Source organism: Leucoraja erinacea, chromosome 5 (genome assembly GCF_028641065.1).
Source record: "Leucoraja erinacea ecotype New England chromosome 5, Leri_hhj_1, whole genome shotgun sequence".
NCBI lineage: Eukaryota > Metazoa > Chordata > Chondrichthyes > Rajiformes > Rajidae > Leucoraja > Leucoraja erinaceus.
In genome coordinates, this window is record NC_073381.1 from 35978271 (window position 1) to 35990398 (window position 12128).

At 38.9% G+C, this 12128-nt stretch overlaps 1 protein-coding gene across 4 annotated transcripts in view; it reads left to right on the forward strand.

The window, feature by feature from the left end:
• atad2b (ATPase family AAA domain containing 2B) overlaps positions 1 to 12128 on the forward strand; it is a 143725-nt gene that overhangs the window by 113445 nt on the left and 18152 nt on the right. For all 4 annotated transcript variants that reach the window (XM_055635372.1, XM_055635373.1, XM_055635370.1 and 1 more), the window contains one exon: positions 9133 to 9249. In XM_055635372.1, coding sequence (XP_055491347.1) covers positions 9133 to 9249 — 117 coding nt within the window. The remainder of the gene's footprint in view (positions 1 to 9132; positions 9250 to 12128) is intronic.

Below are 12128 nucleotides of genomic sequence, written 5' to 3' on the forward strand. Positions count from 1 at the left end.
AGGTTCATTCTACATCATTCCAAAATGATTCCAAACATACTGCTAAAGCAACAAAGGAGTTTTTCAAAGCTTAAAAATGGTCAATTCTCGAGTGGCCAAGTCAATCACCCAATCTGAACCCAATTGAGCATGCCTTTTATATGCTGAAGAGAAATTTGAAAGGGACTAGCCCCCAAAACAAGCATAAGCTAAAGATGGCTGCAATACAGGCCTGGCAGAGAATCACCAGAGAAAACACCCAGCAACTGGTGATGTCCATGAATCGCAGACTTCAAGCAGCCATTGCATGCAAAAGATATGTAACAAAATACTAAACCTGACTACTTTCATTTACATGACATTGCTGTGCCCCAAACATTATGGTGTCCTGAAATGGGGCGACTGCTTTAATTTAATTTAATTTAATTAACACTGCTGTAATTTCTACATGGTGAAACTAAAATGTATAAAAATGGCCTTTATTAAAATCTGACAATGTGCACTTTAACCATATGTGATTTTTTTCTATTACAAATCTCAATTTGTGGAGTACAGAGGCAAATAAATAGATGACAAGTCTTTGTCCCAAACATTATGGAGGGCACTGTATATTTCCTCTAATGAACGCACCACACAATTTGATGGGAGACCAGTGGGATGGCTTTTGAACTCATTTGAATGATATCCTCGTGTTCTTAGAAAATGATCTGTATCATGCGTTTTCATAATATTAATCTTGTTTTTTTTTGCTATTGAAATCCATATTATAAATGGAAATGCGTACTTGCAGGAAACTTTTCTCTCAACCATGCTGACTAAGGCAGGGGAATTCTGATATTGAATTAACTATTTGACTTCTGCTACAGGTGAATTTTAACATCTGCCTTTTAACAACCGTATCACTATAGTGAGTTCTGTAATTTTACAGGGCTCATATGGTCCTTGAAAGTCCTTGGATTTATCATAGATCCTTGTCCTTGAAAATTCACTTTTGCGATGAAAGTATTAATTCATGCAGTAATGTGGCCTTTTTTCATCGTTAATAATGCGTATTTTTATTAAAAGTCAGGAGACATTGTAAGATATGTTTGCTAACGACATTCCCTATAGGAGGGAGGGGAGGAGCACTAGGACCCAGCAGAGTCAGACCACGTGCTGTCTGAAATATGGAGGTTGCGGGCTGGTGTAGAGCCTGGGGAACTCTGGTGAGGTGACAGCTCTGGCCCGCTGGTGGCTGGAGGAGAGACGATGGTCGACGGAGTGGGAATGTGTGTGGGAATGTGTATGTGTGAGAGTGTGTGTGTGTGATCGCCGTCTTTATCTTTACTTGCTTGATTATTAATTTTCATGATAATCAGAGAGTGCAACCATGGAATATTTTGTCATATTATTAAATTAAGTATTATATGTTTTATTGTGCTAGTTATACACTGGGATGTAGCCATAGGCTATAATCTTGTTTGACCCTTTTGGAAGACTAGCTTGCCCCCACCTCCCCCAAGCAAAACCTGAAATTACCGCCCCTGTTTCACAGCACCGGCACCTAAAAAATTAGCACTGCAACACTGGGTAGCGCAGGAACTTACATTTCAGTTTGCCATAGGCTATCACGTTGAGGGTTTCAATGAAATTTTGAAATAAAAAAAACAGTTCCCTCCTTCCCATTATTGTGGTTGCATAAAACCTTTTGATTTTGTTGGTTAACCTTGATTGATGGCTACATGGTTTGTTTTGAATTTCTTCCATTTGTTTTAATTAAGTTCTTTTTTGAGTTAATTAAATTTATAAAACTGACATTTCTTTATTTTTTCCTACGGCCTGCAAAAATTTGCCAAATATATAATGTGGCCAAAAAATTGTCAAAGATTTCCTGTGTAAAGGATACCTCTCTAATTAAACAAACAAGGAACAGGTATCATGTTACGTGTAGGTGTAATATAAAATTATTCAAAATATGACTTAAGTGTAAACAAGCAAGGGATGTCATTTTAAGGTGTGATTATCACAAATTTTCTGTGTAAATTAAGGTGACGGGCAAGTAAAATGTGTCATTTTAAGGTACAATTAAAAAATATATACTGTAAATTAAGGGTGAACAGGCAAGAAAACAGTGTCATTTCAAGGTACAATTATCAAAAAAATTCTGCATAAAAGTGGCGCTGCCCCCTTTTACCCCCGCCAGGGGCATTGCAGATTGGAACCCTACTAGAGGGCAATGTCCCCTGGACCCCCGTCTCTTCCTATTTTTTTCTTTTTTTTTCCTGTCTCATGCCTGATGACTGCAGAGGTCAGTGCGGCAGGCCTGTAGTCATTAAGACCAGTAATCCTTGACTTTTTGGGTACAGGGACAATAGTGGAGACTTTGAAGCAGGCAGGGACAGTACAGGTTTGCAGGGACTGGTTGAAAAGCAAAGTTTTCTGTTATCATGGTTTCACATTGACCAACTAAGAGATGAGAAAATGGACCATCAGTGCAAGTACGAATATAGATAAGTTAACCATCGTGTGTGTAATTATTATGGAGTTTAGTGTCGTTCTGTACCTGGACTAATTGATTGACTGATCACCTCAGATTTCCCTGAAAATCAGTGTCTGTACATCAGAGCACACAAGTAACACAACAGAAAACAAGGTCTCAACTCCAAATTCCAATGGGCATTTGGCAATTTTATGAACTATATCAAAGGTTCATAACTTTGAAGGAACTTTGAGTTGAAAGTTGAATTTTCTGCTGTGTTCTTTGTACCAGGGGTGTGCAAAACATGATTTTCAATCAAATCTGAGATGATGACCAGCCAACCTTCTTACTTATTTTTATTTGGTACAGAATTAAATCATCCAATACCAAGCAATTTATAAACAAGTCTCTGATAAGCCATCAATATTTGCTGGATTATGGTCCTTGAAAATGGTATTTGAAAATTGGATACCTTGAAAAGTCCTTGAATTTATACCTGATTTTATCATTCTGGAGTTTTTAAAGTTACTTTTAGATTTTTTAATTAATTGGTTGGTTCATTTCAAGAATAATTTACCTTCAGATTATTTCAAGGAATTATTGAAATAGATTATTCAAGAAGTTTGCAGAGATGTTTATCGCCTCTTCTCAAAATGCAGTATAAGATGCTGTACGTACGTATGCTTCCGCGATAGATCATTTCTACATGTGTATCATGTCCTACAGTTAAGAAAATAGTGAAAAACAATAATGAATACGTTGATTTTGAGAAGCTTAACACCTGTCCCTCAATTATACTTATTTGGAGGATGGTTTAGAAAAATGTATTACATCTGAAATTTAGTTTTAATGGTGGTCAGTGTTCAAGAAGCATTAAATTATATTAGAGCGGAGCAAATTTATCACAAAGGATTAGGAATTTCAATTCTCTGCTACTGAGGTATTTCATACTTTGTTCTCGTTTCTTGTTGCTATGTTTGCATTCGCCACTCACAAAATGATGTTTGTGACCAAATTCCCATTGGTGATTTAAGATGCAGTGGTAATATATTTCCCAAAGCCCTCAGTTTCCCAAATAACTTTGCAGCAAAGTAAGTTTTTGAGTTTAGTTGCTTTTATCATTATCAATATGCAGAAACATGTGTGACCAGTTTTTACATATCTTGGGCAAATAAGCAACAATGAGGTGGCCATCAGATAATATTTCTTTAAATGTTTAGCAATATATTGGTTGATAATTATTGCTGTTCGTTTCACAAATCATCACGATTCACTCACATTGGGCCTCCTATTGCCTAAGCACAATGACTTGCAGCCCTTTAGAACTCGAACTTTGCATCCCCTACCACCCTTCACCCTGTGCCATTCATACCTGCATTTAGGTCCCACACACTGGAATTCTGAAATCTTCAATTCTGAATGCACATCATTCAGGTTGTTGAAAATCAATGAAAAGTTATCAACTCGACACCCTATTTTTTTGCTCTACAGTGGCTTCCTGGTCTTCGGATTATCTCACTATTTTCTGTTTTAATTCCATAAAATTGACTTTTTTCGATCAAAATTTGGTACACCTCCACAAAATTGTGTCCTTGGGCTTAATTTTCATTTTTGTTTGATCCCATTCACTGAAGACTGTATAAATCCAGATTATAGTCACAGAGTGATATAGTATGGAAACAGGCCATTCGGTCCAACTCGCCCACACCGGCCAACAATGTCCCAGCTACACAGGTGTAAAATGAAAGTAGAAGCAATAGGTAGCAAGGTGAAAAGTAAAAGCGGCAGGCAGACAAATCCAGGGCAAAAATCAAAAAGGGCCACTTTTCAACATAATTGTATAAGGGGTAAGAGTGTTGTAAAAAACAAACCTGAAGGCTTTGTGTCTCAATGCAAGGAGCATTCATAATAAGGTAGATGAGTTGAATGTGCAGATAGTTATTAATGAATATGATATAGTTGGGATCACAGAGACATGGCTCCAGGGTGACCAAGGCTGGGAGCTGAACATCCAGGGATATTCAATATTCAGGAGGGATAGACAGAAAGGAAAAAGGAGATGGGGTAGCGTTGCTGGTTAGAGAGGAGATTAACGCAATAGAAAGGAAGGACATTAGCTTGGAGGATGTGGAATTGATATGGGTAGAGCTGCAAAACACTAAGGGGCAGAAAACGCTGGTGGGAGTTGTGTACAGGCCACCTAACAGTAGTAGTGGAGTTGGGGATGGCATCAAACAGGAAATTAGAAATGCATGCAACAAAGGTAAAACAGTTATAATGGGTGACTTCAATCTACATATAGATTGGGTGAATCAAATTGGCAGGGGTGCTGAGGAAGAGGATTTCTTGGAATATATGCGGGATAGTTTTCTAAACCAACATGTAGAGGAACCAACAAGAGAGCAGGCTATTCTAGACTGGGTATTGAGTAATGAGGAAGGGTTAGTTAGCAGTCTTGTTGTGCGTGGCCCCTTGGGCAACAGTGACCATAATATGGTTGAGTTCTTCATTAGGATGGAGAGTGGCATTGTTAATTCAGAAACAAGGGTCCTGAACTTAAAGAAAGGTGACTTTAAGGGTATGAGACGTAAATTGGCCAAGATAGATAGGCAATTGATTCTTAAAGGGTTGACGGTAGATATGCAATGGAAGGCATTTAAAGACTGCATGGATGAACTACAACAATTGTTCATCCCAGTTTGGCAAAATAATAAATCAGGGAAGGTAGTGCATCCGTGGATAACAAGGGAAATCAGGGATAGTATCAAAACAAAAGATGAAGCATACAAATTAGCCAGAAAAAGCAGCCTACCAGGGGACTGGGAGAAATTCAGTCCAGCAGAGGAGGACAAAGGGCTTAATTAAGAAAGGGAAAATAGATTATGAAAGAAAACTGGCAGGGACATAAAAACTGACTGCAAAAGTTTTTATAGATATGTGAAGAGGAAAAGATTAGTTAAAACAAATGTAGGTCCCTTGCAGTCAGAAACAGGCGAATTGATCATGAGGAACAAGGACATGACAGACCAATTGAATAACTACTTTGGTTCTGTCTTCACTAAGGAAGACATAAATAATCTGCCAGAAATAGCAAGGGACCAGGGGTTAAATGAGATGGAGGAACTGAGTGAAATCCAGGTTAGCCGGGAAGTGGTGTTAGGTAAATTGAATGGATTAAAGGCCGATAAATCCCCAGGGCCAGATGTTGCATCCCAGAGTACTTAAGGAAGTAGCCGCAGAAATAGTGGATGCATTAGTGATAATTTTCCAGAACTCTTTAGATTCTGGAGTAGTTCCTGAGGATTGGAAGGAAGCTAATGTACCCCCACTTTTTAAAAAGGGAGGGAGAGAGAAAACGGGAAATTACAGACCAGTTAGTCTAATAATGGTAGTGGGGAAAATGCTGGAGTCAGTTATTACAGATGGGATAGCAGCACATTTGGAAAGTGGTGAATTCATTGGACAAAGTCAGCATGGATTTATGAAAGGTAAATCATGTCTGACGAATCTTATAGAAATTTTCGAGGATGTAATTAGTAGAGTGGATAAGGGAGAACCAGTGGATGTGATATATCTGGACTTTCAGAAGGCTTTTGACAAGGTCCCGCATAAGAGATTAGTATGCAAACTTAATGCACATGGTATTGGGGGTACAGTATTGATGTGGATAGAGAACTGGCTGTCAGACAGGAAGCAAAGAGTAGGAGTGAACGGGTCCTTTTCAGAATGGCAGGCAGTGACTAGTGGGGTACCGCAAGGCTCAGTGCTGGGACCCCAGCTATTTACAATATATATTAATGATTTGGATGAGGGAATTGAATGCAACATCTCCAAGTTTGCGGATGACACTAAGCTGGAGGGCAGTGTTAGCTGTGAGGAGGATGCTAGGAGGCTGCAAGGTGACTTGGATAGGTTGGGTGGGTGGGCAAATGCATGGCAGATGCAGTATAATGTGGATAAATGTGAGGTTATCCACTTTGGTGGCAAAAACAGGAAAGTAGACTATTATCTGAATGGTGGCCGATTAGGAAAGGGGGAGATGCAACGAGACCTGGGTGCAATGGTACACCAGTCATTGAAAGTAGGCATGCAGGTGCAGCAGGCAGTGAAGAAAGCGAATGGTATGTTAGCATTCATAGCAAAAGGATTTGAGTGTAAGAGCAGGGAGGTTCTACTGCAGTTGTACAGGGCCTTAGTGAGACCACACCTGGAGTATTGCGTACAGTTTTGGTCTCCTAATCTGAGGAAAGACATTCTTGCCATAGAGGGAGTACAGAGAAGGTTCACCAGACTGATTCCTGGGATGGCAGAACTTTCATATGAAGAAAGACTGGGTAGACTTGGCTTGTACACGCTAGAATTTAGATTGAGGGGGTATCTTATAGAAACCTACAAAATACTTAAGGGGTTGGACAGGCTAGATGCAGGAAGATTATGTTGGGGAAGTCCAGAACAAGGGGTCACAGTTTAAGGATAAGAGGGAAGTCTTTTAGGACTGAGATGAGGAAATCATTTTTTACACAGAGAGTGGTGAATCTCTGGAATTCTCTGCCACAGAAGGTAGTTGAGGCCAGTTCATTGGCTATATTTAAGAGGGAGTTAGATGTGGCCCTTGTGGCTAAAGGGATCAGGGGTTATGGAGAGAAGGCAGGTATGGGATACTGAGTTGGATGATCAGCCGTGATCATATTGAATGGCGGTGCAGGCTCGAAGGGCCGAATGGACTACTCCTGCACCTATTTTCTATGTTTCTACACTAGTCCCACTTGCCTGCGCTCGGTTCATTTACCTCCAAACCAGCCCTATCCATGTACCTGTCCAACTGTTTCTTAAACAATGGGATAGTCCCAGCCTCAACTATCTCATCTGGCAGCTTGTTCCATACACCCACCACCCTTTGTGTGAAAAGGTTACCACTCGGATTCCTATTAAATCTTTTCACCTTGAACCTATGTCCTCTGCTCTTTGATTCCCCTACTCTGGGCAAAAGCCTACCCGATCTATTCCTCTCATGATTTTGCATACCTCTATAAGATCTCCCCTCATCCTCCTGCGCTCCATGGAATAGAAACCCAGTCTACTCAACCTCTCCCTATAGTCCTGGCAGCATCCTCGTAAATCTGTTCTGAACCCTTTCAAGCTTGACAATAGCTGCTATAAAAGGAACTGTTTAAAAAAAAAAATCTACTTTGGCCAGTGCACATGCGCATATGTTTACAATAGCAAGAACAACTCATTTAACATTTTATTGTATTTGTTGAATGGCCTCAAATGAAACTTGCATCATACTATAAACTTAAGCTGGTGTAGAAGAATGGATGAAGTCATCCAGATCATTGGTTTATCAAATCATCACTTCTGCGACATTTCTCATCTGCCATTTAAAATTTTATTATAATTTAGGATGTTTAATGTTCTTTTTAACTCATTACAGAAGAGTTCCAAAAGCACATCATAAAATATCAATGACTAAGAAACCATTCTTTCGTGTCTTCACCTTTTCAACTGTTTTTTTCAGTTTTGATGAAGGACTGTCATTCTGTTTCTTTTGCCAGGGGTGTTCCACTGGATGTTACCCATTGGATTTTCGAATTCCCTCCTCCCAGCAGGATTTTGAGATCATTGCTAATATCCTTATCTTGAGCTTTTTTGCAACTTTGATACCTGGTGTTAGCATTATTACATGGTATTAGATTTGCAAATTAGGGTGGTTTGTGACTTGACCGGTAACCCACATGTGATGATTTTCTCATGGTTGCTGAGCTCCATTAATTCTAATCACTTCCTGGCTATGCTTTGCCCAACAATAATTAATGTTTTGATTACTGGTTCTGTAGATCCATGTATCAAATTTGCTCAACTGTTGGTATTTCCTTGACTCCCATTTCAGATCAAGAATTACTTTAAGCAGATTAGAAATTGGTCTGAAGAAGAGTCTTGGGCTGAAACATCACCCATTCCTTCTCTCCAGACATGCTGCCTGTCCCGCTGAGTTGCTCCAGCTTTTTATGTCTATCTTAGAAATTGTTTACACTGGGTCCATTGCAGTTAATTTTGTGAGACCTTTATTAATGCAATTCAGTTATCCTCCATTTACAACTATACAAGTTATTTGCATTTAGATTTTTGTTTTTGCATGCTGTTGCTTTTTCTGTATCCTATTGAATCATATAGAACGTGGATTTCTTTTCAACTATTAATTTTCCACGATGAATTACACCTGCAGCATTTTCAATTTGTATTTTTTTCTCTGAACATTTACTTTCTCCTTCTCCTAAGCTTTCAATTGATTTTATGCTTATGGATGTATGTATTTTAAAAGTTTGTTACTTCAAGCATTGTACATTTTGCATACCCTCCTGTTGTTTTCAGATTTGATTGATGACATAATCACTTGTTGCTTCCAAATTTGAATTTAATTTACTATGCCTGTATTTTCTTCGACTAAATGGGCTGATTAGTCAGCACTCTCTGTAAAGAAACAATAATACGCTTAGGAATATACCTGGTTAGCTTTTATCTTGAAACACCTGTTATTCATTTAATATTTGGGGAACTTAAAATCTATTTTAATTGCTTTTGGTCGATAAATCAATATTATTTAAAAAAAGATGTTGGTGACCAACGATAATTTCTAGTAGTTGGAGATGATCCTACCTAGCAAATTGTAAATTGTCCTTATTTATTGTGCGCAGATGTGGCACCAGCAACAAATCAAACAGATCACAGTTCAGAAGCAAAGAGAGATGCAGCTCAAGATTCATCTCGGAATTTAGAAGCCAGCACCACAAATGGGGAATGCAGGCATGCAAGTAAGTTCTAATACTGAGCATCCATTAGTAAATAGATCACATGCAAAATGTTTATATTTTTTAATATATCAATTTGCTGTAATTAACTTTTGAACTACTGTCAGAATTTGAAAACAATTTTGGAAACATTTTCTCATTTGGATGGAATAGTCCAGCATTTGCCCATTTTTAGGAGACAGATATTCTAGATTAAATTAATAATGTTGAATTCTTGAAAAATGGTGTCAGAGATCTCTCTTCATATTTCAAAACACCTCAAATCTGAGTGAGTGAACAGTATGCATTTGACTTGCTCTGATTCTGTAGTTATGACTGCTTTACTCCTGGAAACACAAGACTGCAGATTCTAGACTCTGGAGTAGCAAACAATCTGATGGAGTAACTAGGTTGAGCAGCATCTGTGGGTGGAAAGGAGTGTTCGAAGAGTCAGGTCAAAATCTGGTAGCTGATATACTACTTTTTAGTTAGTTGCTGCACGAGAGAAGTTACTTTGGATATCTCACCAAAATTCCTTGCAGAAGCTTTCTTGAATGTAATAGGGAGCGAAAATCATAATTAACACATTGGTGAGCCTCTTAGCTGCCTCTCCAACACTGAGATATCTATTTTACTGAAAAGTATTGCATTAAAGGTAGGTTCTGCTTTTCATGCCACACTAGCCAACTTAATAGATCTTCGATATCCAAAAGAATTGCTCCTCTACCTCCACAGGAATAACTCACAGCCACATATGATCTCACTGCAATTTCAACCCCACATGTCACAAGTTCACATTATAAGAGTGGAATTCGGCCATTCAGCCTGTCGAGTCTACTGCGCCATTCATTCATGGCTGTTCTCTGCCTCCTAATCCCAATTTCCTGCCTTCCCCCCATAACCCTTGACACCGGTTCTAATCAACAATTTGTCTATGTCTGCTTTAAAAATATCCACTGACTTGGCTTCCACAGCCCTCTGTGGCAATGAGTTCCACAGAATAACTACCCTCTGACTAAAGAAGTTTCAACTCACCTCCTTTCTAAAAGAGCTCCCTTTAATTCTGAGGCTATGACCTCTGGTCCATAACCCTCCCAACATTGGAAACATCCTTTCCACATCCACTCTATCTATGCCTTTTCATTATTCTGTAAGTTTCAATGAGGTCCCCGCTCAAACTTCTAAAATCCAGCGGGTACAGGCTCAGTGCTGTCAAACACTCATCATATGCTGACCCATTCATTCCTGGAATCATACTTGTAAACCTCCTCTGGACCCTCTCCAGAGCCAGCACATCCTTCCTCAGATATGGGGCCCAAATTTGCTCATAGTACTCCAAATGCGGCCTGTCCAGCGCCTTATGGAACCTCAGCATTACATCTCTGTTTTTGTATTCCAGTCCTCTTGATGACTTGAGCAATAATACATTATTATATAAAACTCTGATCTTGGATGTGGATGTGTGTGTGTGTATTTATTTGTTTGTGTGTGATCACATCTCGAAGAAACGACGCGCTAATGAGAACATTTTTACATTTTCCGGTAGAGATTTACAACCTGGAGTCAAAAATCAGCTTACCTGAAAATGTTGAGTTTTATTTCTTGAGTTACTCATTTTTTTAGTTCTAATCCAAGTTTAGCGATCGCTTTTTCCCAACTAACCATTCTCTTAACCCCCTTATTCACCTTTCGTTTCTCTAAATATTTTCTCTATAACCCTATTAATTCTTTTGCACCTTCGTTATTACTTTGCTGCCAAATGATCCGTTCTATGCATTTCATCCCTCTTACTGTTTTAATTCCCCCCGGTGGCCATAGCTTATTTCCTAATTTCATATTTAATGATCCTGATACATTTCTTAAATTCTCTGCCTTGTGAGGAAACTCATTACACATTAGTTGCAATGGGCTCTTTTCCTCTTCTGTTACATCTCTAGCTATATTATATCCTATGCTTCCGAACACCTGAAACAGAATTTTAAATCCTTCCTTTTGATCCCTAAATTTATCAAGCTCGCTCCTCGACAATGGCTAATGGTTCAATGCGATCGCAGCCTTGCAACTCGTTACTCCTTTGCTCCACCAATCCTACTCTCTTTTTCAAATTCTTCTGCAATCTCCCACAAGTCCACACCCTTTCAACCTTATAACTTTCTCAATCCCCAGTCACTCAAGAATCGCTCCAGGGAACAATCATGCACATCCAAACACAATCAAACACTTCTGCACTCATTTAATCCTCAATCATAACATCCAAAAATGATCTTCTAACATGTATGTAACACAATCCATGAAAAGGATAACACGCTACCCATCACTATCAGGCACAACCACACTCCTAAATAAACCACAAACATTATTTTATCATAAATCACGCACTCTAAGAAATCTTCCTTGTGGTGCAATCAATCAGCGGGAATACTCTTCCCCCGTGTCAGTACAGAGACAACGAAATGCATTCTTCCCCCGACGCAGCGATCGAAAGAGTACAACCCCTGATCGAACCATCCCGATTCAGATTCTCACAATACGATCTTAAACAAATACAAATATTTAACTCAAACACACTCTTACTTCAAGTTTCTAAATCCGTAAACGTGTGCATAAGCAGCATCACAAATGACGTTCTGCGGACTTAACACAATCTGAATCTTAACCTTTAATTCTTAATATACTCTAAGTTTATTTGCATACATAGAATATTTACAAAATCCAGATCCTATGACAATACGAAAAGCTAGATTTTTACAATTTACAAAATCATTTAAAGCACTAGCGCAAAGTTCACGAACACTAAATCTCGATACTGCATCACGCTGTTATCACCCTCTGACACTGAAGATTTTCCCTTTCCTAGTTTACTCTTTGCTGAGGGGTATTATTCCGTAAATGACTACTTTTCC